The sequence below is a fragment of the Labeo rohita genome, chromosome 21, assembly GCF_022985175.1.
Source record: "Labeo rohita strain BAU-BD-2019 chromosome 21, IGBB_LRoh.1.0, whole genome shotgun sequence".
Classification (NCBI taxonomy): domain Eukaryota; kingdom Metazoa; phylum Chordata; class Actinopteri; order Cypriniformes; family Cyprinidae; genus Labeo; species Labeo rohita.
In genome coordinates this window covers 2382854-2396888 of record NC_066889.1, presented here as the reverse complement: position 1 = coordinate 2396888, position 14035 = coordinate 2382854, and the positions used below count along the sequence as shown (strand labels likewise).

Genomic DNA, 14035 nt, shown 5'->3' with positions numbered 1-14035 from the left:
AATTTTTGTGTATTTGAACCCTTTCCAACAATGACTGTATGATTTTGAGATCCGTCTTTTCACACTGAGGACAACTGAGGGACTCAAATGCAGCTATTACAGAAGGTTCAAACGCTCACTGATGCTCCAGAAGGAAACACAATGTATTAAAAGCCAGGGGGGTAAAAACTTTTGAACTTTTTGAATTTGAAGATCACTGTAAATGTAACTTATTTTGCCTTCTGGGAAACATGCAAGTGTCTTCTGTAGCCTCTGAAGGGCAGTACTAAATGAAAAAGTATGATATTTAGGCAAAATAAGAAAAATGTGCACATCCTCGATCCATTCAAAAGTTTTCACCCCCCGGCTCTTAATGCATTGTGTTTCCTTTTGGAGCATCAGTGAGCGTTTGAAGCTGTGGATCATTCAGGTAACAACAGTATTAAGAATTAAGTGTATGTAAACTTTTGAACGGGGTAGTTTTTAGAAATTCAACTATTATTTTCTCTTGTGGACTATATGTAAACATCTTCTATGTGAAATATCATATTCAGGTCAGTACTAAATAAAAAATAACATGAATTTTGTATGATCCCTCTTATTTTGGTTAAATAATGAACATTTTGCAGATTCTGGAAGGTTTATGTAAACTTCTGACCTCAACTGTACATCCTTTCTTTGAATACGTATTACACAATATATGATTGCACACATAGACCAAAGAAGAGTCCTGTTCAGATTTGTCATCTTTTATAAACATACAAAGACAGTGTGGACATGAAATTGACAATATTCACCAATAAATGATAGGAACTCATATTTAGGTTGCTTTACAGTTTATTTCCTTTAAAAAAGTGATAGGACCGATCATAAACGCGCTAAACATCATTAAATATTTTCATTTGAAGCCATATTTACAGATGTGCAGGGGTGGGTGAAATAATTAACCCATTGTAATAAGGAAAGGAAACATCACCTTTACCAGTCAGAATCATAAATATGTCAAAAAGAGAGGCACTTTTTTAGAACCAATAAGGTTGTCTTTTTTTTTTTTTAACACTGAATTAAAGATGTCTGCATATTCTCCATCTCCTGCAGTCAGGAGGTAGAGTGTGTTGAGGTTGTGAAGATATCATCCTCATTAAAAAAAGCCTTTACCACTCCATGATACAGTACGAAAAAGTTCATGCAAACTCGTTGAGTTTTGTTTGTTTCCATAGTTAAAAACACAAGTCTCTTATATGACCTCTGGACGAGGCTAAACGTCACACAAATTGCTACGGGATCCTTGGCTTGTTATTTTCCTGTTCGCCACAGAACAAGCTCACTGGTTTTCACTGGTTGTCTGCTCTGCTGTTGTTTTTTGCGTATGGGAAGCGTGTGCTTGGTGTTGATCGGAGGCACTTGTGCAGTGTGGAGCAGAGGAAGGCTACTGACATCTCTTCGTCCGTGGATCGATCACACATTTAGGATCTCAAACTCCTCTTCAGACTCAAAAAGCTTGTCTGGGGACTCGATGAACTCTAGAACGAAGGTAGGGCACAGAAGGGAGGAATGAGGTTTAGCTTATGAAACAAACTCAGTTTGCCTTCCAAAGATGAACAAAGGACTTACAGATTTGGTACGCCAAATTAATGACATAACGCATGATGATTAAGCATGCATAAGAACATCCTGATAATGCATTATAAATACAGGCTTCATAGAAAATTCGCCGCTTATTCCTCAGTACCTGCTCCTGTGGTCTGCACCTCTGGTTTGGTGGGAGGAATGAACGGAGGCCAATGAGAGGGGTGTTTTTCTACCAGCTCGAACATCCGCAAATTTCCTTTCTTGAGGAGCTCCTTAAAAATAATAATAACAAGTTAAAACTGTAAAAAAAAGCGAGCGGGTAAATCACGTTCTTGATAGGTTCTGCATGCATGTGAGAGTCTAACCTGCTGAACCAGATTACACCAGCTGTCAAAGTCCTTCTCACTCTTGCAGAAAAAACCCTGAGGACAAACATTCACGTTTACCGATCCATGAAATCAAACCCTGAATGCATTCTAACATCTGTAACAGAAAAACGTTCAGCTCGTTCTCTCATTTATTTGTTGAGAAATCAAATGGTCTCAAGTGATTTGCCTTCATGAGCAGATAAAACAGAAAGCTGGGCTTTATTTTTGATATATGAATATTCTGTAACATGTTTTTTAATCATTTGTCATCCTGGAATATGTTTTTTTTATATATATATTGGCATCAAATAAAACAGTTGTCATGTCAACTTGCTACTGTAAACAAAAGCTTGCATTGCTTGCCCCGCCTCCGGGGTCTTCTGATTGGTCCACTGTTTTGAATCTGACACTGATGAGCGGCGCTGCATGTAAAAGTTGAAATTTTTTTAACCTGACACCATGCTTAAATAGATGCTATTTACAGTAAGTTCTTAACGATAGATGCTAATTACAACGGGTTCTATTTACACACATTTACAAGTGTAAACAGCTATAGATTGTATTTACACTCTGTTAAAATAGCAGGATTTTTTTGCTATTTATAATACTTATTGTAAATAGAGGCAATTATCTGCACCCCAATATTGTAGTACATTCTAAAGCAGTATGCAATAATAACCTATTGAGTGTAAATTATAGTTTTAATTCAAATTATTATATGGATGCCACTTTATTGGGACAATAAATGCCCTACACTCTAGTCTAAACAATACTTTATTTTCCACTTTTTTAATTATTTCCTTCATTGTTATTGAAGATAAATGCCTTTCCGATCCAATGTAAGACTTGAACAGGGAAAAAAAAGTTCGGCAAAAGGCGGGTTCGAACCCAACGGTATGTGCTTTACTAACTGTGCCACTGGAGCTGTTGCTTAACAGGCGTCCTCTGTAGTGTCATATGTTCATGGGCAGAATTTGTGTAAATAGCCTCTGCCAACAAGGCGGGCTATTTGCACTTAGTGTAAATAGACACTCCGAATTAAAAAATGCGTCCTGTGTGAACAACCCCTTAAGAGTTTTTGTGAAACCTTACTACATATATGGAATAACCATTTTATTATAGCAATAAGCTCCATGAAGCCGTGGTTTAGAGTGAATTTATAACAGCTAAGGGGGTTTTATCCCCCTTAGCTATTATAAATTCAACGTAAACCATGGCTTCTTGGGGCTTATTGCTTTAACAAACATATTAATAACTGCAATAATGATTTAATCCTTAAATCTTAAGCAAAATTACTTTGCTTATTTAATTTCATATTGTGACTTTAATTTTTTTATTATTTTAATTTTAATTAATTTTATAAACTAACTTAAATTAATCAAACACTGTTCACTAATTAATCGTGATTAATCGCATATTAGTATAAAATATTTATATTGTTATCAATTCACATTAAATCTCCAAATTATTGTAGAAACAGCATAAAGATGGTATATTTTAGATGTGTGTTCAATGGCCTCTTTTTTCTAAATAGCCTATTATTAATGATGGCCAATATCATTGATAGCAATACTAAATGCATTTCCCATCAGTTTTAGCCATTAATTTTAGCTATTCAACATTACAGTTTAGCTTTAGCTTTTTAACATTTAACAGGCTTTGAAAAATATAACAGCTTTTAATTTAAGTGAACTTAAAACAATCTTCACATAACTATTAATCATATATGCACAAACTAAAAACTGAATATAGATTATTTTACTCAAGCTACAAAAGTAATCAGCGAGCGGAGCAGTGAGTGATTTCTGTTTTTCTTTTGTTTCTTTGATTTCCATCAATGACAGACTGCAGCAGGTTTCACTTTAAAAACAGCGCTAAAATGATTCACATGATGCGGACCTGACACACATCCTGTTTTCTTCTAAATCTTTACGGTCATTCAATCTCATTTAATGAGGTTACTTGCCAAAAATGGGCATTTAGATGCAATTCCGTGTTTTTTTGTCAGTTGTAGCACTATTGGCACGCCGTCTCTGTTTTCAAAGAGATCTGTGTGCCAGATGCCAGAGCCGAATTAACTTCTCTGTCAGCATTGATGTGCTTTGAGCTCTCACCAGTGCGACAGACGGATCCAGGCTAGTGATTTTCATGCGGTGTGGGGTCCTCTGACAGTGATAGCTCTGGTCGTCCACAGCACCGCCTGATTCAGTGTCCACGGCCTGCTGCGTAGTGTGAGGGTCCAGATAGATCAACTCATCATCTGAAAAAGCCAAAATGAGAATGCCTCAAGAACACATTTCCAGGATAAAGCATTGCTTTGATGCCTTTGATCAATTCATTTTCTAGGGGAAATATGCATCATCCGTATTAAGAATGTAATTTTATTAGCCCAAACTCTAAGAACTAAGAAAACTCACCGATAAATCCAATAAAATAATAGGCCAGGTTAGGCTTTCCTCCCAAAACACCACATGACTGAGGCATCTTAAAACACTCCTGGTAAAAGAAGTTGAAACACATGTATGAGTATGACACATGAAAAAACTGAGAAAGATAATGAAAATAGAAAAGTGTTGTACTTTGAAGGCCTGAATGTAGACGGGGTTGATGCTGTTAATGCCCATTCGCAGAGGAATGACCAACAGCAGGGGCCTCCAGTCCAGGGGCCTTTGGGACTGAAAGTTAAGTGAACAGCTCTGGCCTGACGCTGACACTTCTCCTCGACCACAGGGACCAGCCCTGGACCTGCTTTCCCGGCCTGGCTGCTTACACTGTTTCTCTGGTTCAGAGGAAAGAGGTGAGAACATCAAGAACGTTGGAAGAGAGATTATATTTACCTTCATAAAAGCCTGCAGAAAACCTATTTATAGATGAATTGAAGTTGTTTCATAATTGGTGAATATTATCACTATTATTTTCCTGTTTATTACTGTGAAGCAGCTTTGAAACAATCAGTACTGTATAAAGTGCTGATCAGAAAAATACACTTACTGATGTCTTCGATAACAACCGTGTTGTCCATTGCCACATAAACAGCCAGAGTATTCCAATCATCAAACAGGGCAAGTTTCCTGCAAGCAAACAGACATTTGCTGTTAGTTCATCCAGAATGTTGCATTTAAACTTTGACATTTAAATGCTTTCATTTTATGGAAGGAATCAATGTGGCATTCGTCAAAAAAAATCTTGTAAAGCGCACATATTATTATTATATATATTATTATACATATTATAAAGTCTTCAGCCTCAAGTCATCCAAGATGAGTTTGTTTCTTCATGGGAAGATTTGAAAAAATGTGTCATTCCATCACTTACTCATCAATGGATCCTCTGCAGTGAATGGGTGCCGTCAGAATGAGAGTCTAAACAGCTGATAAAAACATCACAATAATCCACAACTAATCCACATTACTCCAGTCCATCAGTTAACATCTTGTGAAAACAAAAGCTGTGTCATTAAGATGTTTTTAACTTCAAACTGATGCTTCCAGCTAAAATACAAGTCCTCTGTAATATTGCTGTTTGGATTCTGATGGCACCCATTCAATGCAGAGGATCCACTGGTGAGCAAATGACGTCTTTAAATCCGTTCCCATGAAGAAACAATCTCCTCAAATATCTTGGATAGCCTGAGGGTGATGACACTTCAAGCAATTTTTTGACATTTTCACTATTCTTTTAACAAATAAAGCTGAAATAAAATGCTGAAAATTGTATTCAAACAAAATGTTTTAACATGACTGCTAGTGCTAATATTGTTTATTCCTGTTTATTCCTGTTTTTTAATATGAAAAAAACACACACACAGACGCACATCAGATTTGGAATCTGTAAAACCACAGCATTAAAAAAAACACCAAAAAATTATTTTTAAGATAGCAGCCTTTGGAAAAGACAATTATACTTGCTTAAGTACTTGCGCCACTGTGTTCGGTCCATACCATTCTCCAACAGACTTGCCCTCCCCAACGCCCATCTGAGCTACTCAAACAGGACACACAGTACTTCAGTACCACTATAATGTACAGTATTCACATACACAGACTTTCAGATACACAATGCATTGGTGTGCATTTGCTCTGAACTAATGGTTTTAAATAAAACAAGTGCAATGGACATTGAGAGGGCTGAGCCAGTAATAATGGTCTTGAATGATATGGTTGTAGGCAGCAACACAATCACTCATACACACATTATATGCCTTACCCATCTGATGGATAGAGTAGCAGCTATCCTTCTTGTCTAAAAAGCAGTGCAAGATGCGATGATACTCTTTGGGCTGACGTTTCTCTGAATCCCATCTCCAATCTAGAACACACAGTGTAATACTTGTAATGCCGACAGCTAGGGGTTGAAATGGGTGCTGCAGTCCAAATTCAAAATATTGGAGAGAATATTGAAGAAGTGTTTTTCACACCCATTCCTTCTCACACTGGACACTCACACAAGTTGCCAAATTGAGCACGTGCAACAAGAACAAGTGCAATTAACAATTGAAAGCGATGAACACTGTTACACTGCAAGTTAATTAGGGCCCTATGAAATCTGTTTTATTTTTTCCCAAATTCCATTTTTTCCCATTTTAATTTTTCTCAATTCCTTTTTAATGGTTAAATTAAATTGTATTAATCAAAGAGCATGTCTAATTGATTAAAATCATGACACTTATACAATTTCACAACAATTTACTAAAAGTTTAACAAAATGACATGTTTAGGGCCCTATGAAATGTTTTATTTTTTCTCACCATGTTTTATTATTATCAAATTATGTGTCTAATTATTTGAATGCATATTTAATTGATTAAAATTTATTCTTAAAATAGCCTTTTGAAAGGTTTTTTACCCTCAGAAATTCGGTGTTGTGTATTTAAAATGTTCTGGTTTTCAAATGAAGGTATAAAACATTAATTTCATTTATCTCTTAATTATTGAAAATTAAGCAAACTTTTTTTTGGCAAAAAAAGGGGAATTTACTATTAAAATTAAAGCATGGAAGAAATGTTGTGTGATTATACCCTAAAAAATAATGTTTGTTTCATTTTAGTAGTAGTAGTAGTAGTAGTAATATATCTGGCACAATGTCTTCAAGTTAAACCGGACTTTTCTTTTGACGGGTTGCCGTGTCTACCTTTACATTTCTGTGTGTATATGATATAACGCTAGTTTTCCTAAAATGGAACGGTCAAATGCTCATGAAGTGACTCTCAGCAGATATTGTTCATGTATTTATATCCTCATTTAGTGAGATGACAGATGCTGAAATCACCACAAGTGTCACACGTGCTTCAGTGTGTGTAGTAAACAAAAGCACTCGTCTGCTCCATTCATTAAAACAGAGACATGCAGAACATGCAGGATTCACATTTAAATGATATTAATATTCACAGATACTAGTCCATATTGCGGTTTGATTTAAGTGTCATGACCTACTTTTGATTAATTCATTTAAACTTTGACACATTCCGAGACATTATATATTTCATATCATGTATATATGCAAACATATTATGGTATTATTAAGCTTTAGTACCATACAAAAAAAAAGAAATCCATATAGCACTTTTAACAGATTTTAAAATGAGAACTGCATTCATAGACCTTGGAAAATAAAAGCCAACCTATATGGCACGCAACATAATTTGGCTGTGCTATTTTAAGAACACCTATTGCAAACTATCTAACTATTTTATAAAATCAAATTAACAGAGTCTTCACAGTCCTTAAAACTGACTTTCGAGGAGACCCTTCTTTTAAGAATGTTTTTGAAAACATTGAAACATTTTGTTGTTAATAAAGATTATTTCTTCCTGGTATAGGTATACTTATGATGTTTGTAGGTGATCTCAATAATGTACATGATGAACTCTTCAATAGTCTGGAATATAGTAAAGCTTGTTCGTTTTTTTTTTATTATTATTTATTAAATGATATGTTGTTTCAAAAAAAGTGCTAAGTTTTCACACTACTCCTTTGAATTTGTATTTAATTTCTATATTAACAATCACACTGGTACATTTTACCAAATGTAGGTCACCCAGGAATTCTATGCAAACAGAACTGTGAAGTATGATTAGTATGGTAGCATCTATTTCACACACCCGTTATCGGTTGCTTACCTCGACCAAGGTGCCTGCAGACCAAAGCCTGCGCGAGGATCATCTGTCCACAGCGGAGCATGCAGCCCCAGCCTGCGTCTGATGAAGGGCCTGTTCCTCCTGCAAACCACAAGCAAACACTCTTCTCAGCACACTGAGCATCCTCTAATCAGGACTGAAGTCAGCTCTACTCCATTTACTCAGACTAGTTTACTTGCCACTTACCTATGGGAGAAAACTTTTTCCTATATGTGAACCACAGTCGTGACCGCACATCTGAGAGCAGCTCTGACTTCTCTGGAAAACGATCAGTGATCAGAAATGTTTCTTGAGTCAGCATATTACAATTATTTCTTGTGAAGGATCATGTGACACTAGGGCTGCACGATTATGACAAAAGTCATAATTGTCAATTATTCCCTTGAATTTGTAATTGTGATTATTAATTACGATTACCGCAAATTATATTGAATGATGTTTTGAATAGCTTTGAAGCAAAGCTATTTTTTTCATATTTTGAAGCACCTGCATGCCACATTTTTATATATAGTTTCTTCTTTAAATACAAAAAAGTAAAAAAAACCTGTAGGAACAACAAACACACTCTTACACATACACACATCTTAAGAAAGCAAAATAACGTAGGGATTTTTTAGTAACTGTGCCTTTGAATGATTACATAATTGTGGCATCTGTAATTGTAAGCACAATTAGAAATTTGATTAATTGTGCAGCCCTATGTGACACTGAAGACTGGAGTAATGATGCTGAAAATTCAGCTTTGATCACAGGAATAAATTATATTTTAAAATATATTCACATAGAACAATGATCAAATATTAAAAAAATTATTAAATATTTTGATCAAATAAATAAATGCAGCCTTGCTGAGCAGAATAAACTTCTTTGAAAAACATTAAAAATCATAATTATACCAAACATATGACCGCCAGTGCACCAGAGTATTAACAGCAAATGATGCATAGCCAGAAGCAACTAATCCAAACCCTATGGTAACTATATTTAGTAAATTACATCACTCAGTACTTTTGTATAATTACACTGTAACAAAGGCAGATGAAACCCAAATTTAATATTTTAACTAGTGGTTAAATGATTAGGCTTTTGATGGCAGACGCAGATACACATACTGTATTTAGACAGAGCAAAAGTGTTTATATAGTTCATTAATTCTGAAAGCACAATGCCATTACATTATGGTTTGTCTTTTACCTGTTTTAAGATTATAACATGCTCCCAAGATCCATACTGGCTCGTCTACATCCGGGAAGTCTTCTAGGAATACGTTGATTTGATTCTCATACTTGGCTAGAACTGAAATAAATGGTGACATGTTAGTGTTGTGAAACAATCACAGCTGATAAACAACACAGAGTAGAACTTCACATTTAGGAAGTTTATGACATAAACATCCCTCAAAAAAACACTGGGATGATCCCAGACGCTAATACCATGGTACTCACATATAATAAAATGACATTTTCAGATACAATGTATTTACTTGAAGGTACTTGAGTACCATGGTACATAAGTCCACAAACATGGTTTTACCACGGTAATTTCTTTGTTAGTGCCCGTGCCAACATACAGAATAACTTCGGACAACTGAACCACAAACAACAACGACTCGTGAATCAGACGAACTCTGTTTGTCTGTATTTTCAAGTAAGAGATGCACAGGCCACTGAAGAACAATGAGAAAACTTGAAACTCAGTTACGAAATTTCCTCTAAAGCAATCCCAAGCAGATCTCACTAGACTTTTGTCGACGTTTTCCCACCCTAAAACGTCACCTGAATGTTGTCAGCCGAACGAATCGATAAATTGCTGATCAATTTCGTATTTTTAACCATAAATTCCCTACCTGCCTCCATCCTCGGCCGTCATCGGATACAAATACATCGCGGTGCACTGTGGGTAACGCAGTCAAATGTCTAAGTCGTTCTAACAGTCAGCAGCGCCTGAAAAACTACACTGACCAGATTGTGAGGCTAAGACGCGGAAGTCTAATGTTTTTTGTTTTTATAACATACACTGGGGCTTGTAGTCTATCGACCCTCCATATTTTTACGTCATTTTATTTCTATTTTCCCACAACAGAGGCTGGGAACTCGGCGGATTTTATAAGACAGCTTCAAGATATCACTCCGAGGTATTGATTTACCCTTTATAGTATATAAAGGAAGTTATTAGATGGAGTTATTGGTTACAGTCGTGTGTTTTGTTTGTTTTGTTGATTAACATACTAGCTTGAGCAAGCTAGGTCGCTAGCTAACGTTAGTAAATTAATCAATCTTAAAGTTTACTTGTCATGTTATCCGAATGATATTTCCAGCATAATTTAATCATCTTTATTTAATAAACGCTTACAGTTTTTGAAGCTTTAACCCATGGTTAGTACATAAAGCATCCATCATTAATGCATGCTAACAAAGGTGCACCTTAGGTGCTACATCTGTTTTTAGCCTTTTTAAGCAAATATTTTTAGTTCATTAATGGCTGTGTGGTGTGAGAAATGAATTTGTAAAAATACATATTACTATTTATAAGGGGTCATAATGACTGCATACTGATTATAAAGAAATTAGAAATCTGCACTACCTGCAAAAGTTTTTGAACAGTAAGATTTTTAATGTTTTTAATTTTTAAAGTCTCTTCTGCTCACCAAGCCTGCATTTATTTTGAACGATTACATAATTGTAGCATCTGTAATTGTAATCACAATTAGAAATTTGATTTATTGTGCAGCCCTATGTGACACTGAAGACTGGAGTAATGATGCTGAAAATTCAGCTTTGATCACAGGAATAAATTATATTTTAAAATATATTCATATAGAACAATGATTGTTTTATATAGTAAAAATATTTCACAATATTACTGTATTTTGATCAAATAAATAAATGCAGCCTTGCTGAGCAGAATAGACGTCTTTGAAAAACATTAAAAATCATAATTATTCCAAACATTTGACCGCCAGTGCACCAGAGTATTAACAGCAAATGATGCATAGCCAGAATCAACTAATCCAAACCCTATGGTAACTATATTTAGTAAATTATATCACTCAGTACTTTTGTATAATTACACTGTAACAAAGGCAGATGAAACCCAGATTTAATATCTTAACTAGTGGTTAAATGATTAGGCTTTTGATGGCTGATGCAGATATACATACTGTATTTAGACAGAGCAAAAGTGTTTATATAGTTCATTAATTCTGAAAGCAAAATGCCATTACATTATGGCCTGTCTTTTACCTGTTTTAAGATTATAACATGCTCCCAAGATCCATACTGATGATATTTCACCTTAGGTGCTACATCTGTTTTTAGCCTTTTTAAGCAAATATTTGCAGTTCATTAATGGCTGTGTGGTGTGAGAAATGAATTTGTAAAAATACATATTACTATTTATAAGGGGTCATAATGACTGCATACTGATTATAAAGAAATTAGAAATGTGCACTGCCAGTCAAAAGTTTTTGAACAGTAAGATTTTTAATGTTTTTTTTTTTAAAGAAGTCTCTTCTGCTCACCAAGCCTGCATTTATTTGATCCAAAGTACAGCAAAAACAGCAACAAAATTCTGAAATATTTTTACTGTTTAAAATAACTGTTTTCTTTTTTATTTCTTTTCAATTTTTAGCATCTTTACTCCAGTCACATGATCCTTCAGAAATCATTCTAATATTATGATTTGCTGCTCAAAAACATTTATTATTAGTAGTAGTATGTTGAAAGTTCAGAAGAACAGCATTTATCTGAAATCTTTTGTAACATTATAAATGTCTTTATCGTCACTTTTGATAAATTTAATTTGATCAATCTTTGGATCTTTCTATTTATCAAAGAATCCTGAAAAAATATATACTCAGCTGTTTAAAATATTTATTATAATAATAATCTGAAAAGTTTTTTGAGCAGCAAATCAGAATATTACAATCATCACTGTGATGTGGCATGTCTGCTTTACCAAATATGTTCTAAATGTGCTTTTTATCTCAGATATCAGGTGCAAAATGTCCTACGTCTTCATCAACGACTCCCTGCAGGCCACCGTGCCACTGCTGCAGGCTTGTATCGACGGTGATCTCGCTCACACTAAACGGCTCCTGGAGTCTGGGTTCGACTCAAACACCCGGGACTGCCGCGGACGAACCGGGTTGCATCTGGCTGCCGCTCGGGGAAATGTGGAGATCTGCTCTTTGCTGCATAAGTTTGGTGCTGATCTGTTGGCCACTGACTCACAGGGCAACACGGCACTGCACATGTGTGGGCATGTAGACACCATCCAGTTCCTGGTGTCCAACGGCCTCAAGATTGACATCTGGTCAGTGTCTTTATGAACTTGTGACGTGCCATGGTACAGTTTCACAGTATTTACAGTACATAATATTTATATTCTGAACAGTAATCACAATGGAGCCACTCCGCTGGTGCTGGCCAAGAGACGTGGTGTGAATAAGGATGCGCTCCATCTGCTGGAGGGTCTGGAGGAACAGGAAGTGAAGGGCTTCAACCGCAGCTCCCATTCTAGTCTGGAAAAGATGCACATGGCTGAGAATGAAAGGTGAGATGATTACCAATCCCTATTATTTAATAATCAGAATTTCTTCTTTGAATTGGTCTTCATAAGTGTTTTTACTCCTTATTGGCTGCAGTGCCATGGAGAGCCACTCTCTTCTCAACCCACACCTGCATCACAGCGATGGCGTGTTGTCCAGTTTCCGTACCACATGGCAGGAGTTTGTGGAAGATCTTGGTTTCTGGCGAGTGCTCTTGCTGCTCCTCGTAATTGCTCTGCTCTCACTCGGCATTGCGTATTATGTCAGCGGGGTCTTACCTTTCGCATCTAACCAGCTGGAACTTGTGCACTAATATGCTTATTAAAAATAATGATTTTTAAGAAAACACAGAAAATTTTCTTGCATTAGCTGATGATTGTTCCTGCAGTTACTGATTGTGTGTAACCACGCTTTAAATTGTAACCATACATTTTGTGACTGAATTTTAAAATAATTTTGTGTATATTAATGTAAATAGATCTTTCATGTGCTAAAAATGTTTTTCATCTTGCTTGTATGTTTGTAAGAATCTTTTTATTGTCTATTCTCACATTCATGTTATCATTTCTGTACCAGCCCACATCACTACCTTTTATATATTATTTAAATTATTGGATTTACACATTAAAGTTTTGTGATTGCAAAAAGTGTTTTATATGGAGTTTAACCCTTGCACTTTGACGGTGTATATGAAATGGTTCAGAGTCATTTCTGCAGCTTGGTGGATTTAATGTTCTCATGAAACAATGTTAATGAACTTTCATACCATGATTCCCCATTTGCAAAAAAAAAAAAAAATAATAATGATAATAATAACAAAGCACTTAACAGACAATTTCCCATGTCCTCAGTCATGTTTTCTCAACTTCACTTTGAAATAAAGGTTGTCAAATTAGCAATTATGAGTATTAGCATTAACATTTACTTTGATGTAAAATACAATTTATTGTAATGCATATTTTTGTAAAAGTTAGAACCATTAAAGTCCCATAAAGTCTGCCCTCTTCTCTCCTTTCTTCTTTTTTAGAAGAGTTAATCTAATTTGCGTAAAACATAACATTGGTCCAATTTATACTGGATGTTTTTTAAAGAAGTCTCTTCTGCTCACCAAGCCTGCATTTATTTGATCCAAAATACAGCAAAAGCAGTAATATTGTGAAATGTTTGTGCTATACGATATAACTGCGTTCTATTGGAATATATTTTAAAATGTATTCCTGTGATCAGTTACATTTTCAGCATTAATACTCCAGTCTTCAGTGTTACATGATCCTTCAGAAATCATTCTAATATGCTGATTTGTTGATCAAGAAAGATGTATTATTATTATTATTATTATTATTATCAATATTTAAAACAACTGAGTACATTTTTCATGATTCTTTGACAAATAGAAAGATACAAAGATCAGCATTTAAGTGAAATAAAAAG

At 35.2% G+C, this 14035-nt stretch overlaps 2 protein-coding genes across 5 annotated transcripts; one reads left to right on the top strand and one right to left on the bottom strand.

The window, feature by feature from the left end:
- Positions 1-1014: 1014 nt before the first annotated feature.
- atg4a (autophagy related 4A, cysteine peptidase) lies at positions 1015-11330 on the bottom strand. 4 transcript variants are annotated; one of them, XM_051093562.1, is made up of 13 exons: positions 9902-9941; positions 9250-9351; positions 8242-8313; positions 8038-8136; positions 6126-6227; positions 5828-5900; positions 4911-4990; positions 4499-4698; positions 4337-4415; positions 4034-4179; positions 1917-1973; positions 1712-1823; positions 1015-1502 (listed from the first exon to the last, which is right to left on the bottom strand). In XM_051093562.1, exons 1-13 carry the CDS (start codon positions 9909-9911, stop codon positions 1438-1440), a joined length of 1197 nt encoding a protein of 398 aa, XP_050949519.1. In that variant the 5' UTR covers positions 9912-9941; the 3' UTR covers positions 1015-1437. The 4 variants fall into 4 exon arrangements, with proteins under 4 accessions (XP_050949519.1, XP_050949520.1, XP_050949521.1 ...); XM_051093563.1 differs by lacking the exon at positions 9902-9941 and adding an exon at positions 9831-9856; XM_051093564.1 differs by lacking the exon at positions 9902-9941 and adding an exon at positions 9589-9800.
- Positions 10047-13603, top strand: ankrd46a (ankyrin repeat domain 46a). The gene is made up of 4 exons (XM_051093566.1): positions 10047-10189; positions 12045-12369; positions 12451-12609; positions 12701-13603. Exons 2-4 carry the CDS (start codon positions 12059-12061, stop codon positions 12915-12917), a joined length of 687 nt encoding a protein of 228 aa, XP_050949523.1. The 5' UTR covers positions 10047-10189; positions 12045-12058; the 3' UTR covers positions 12918-13603.
- Positions 13604-14035: the final 432 nt, after the last annotated feature.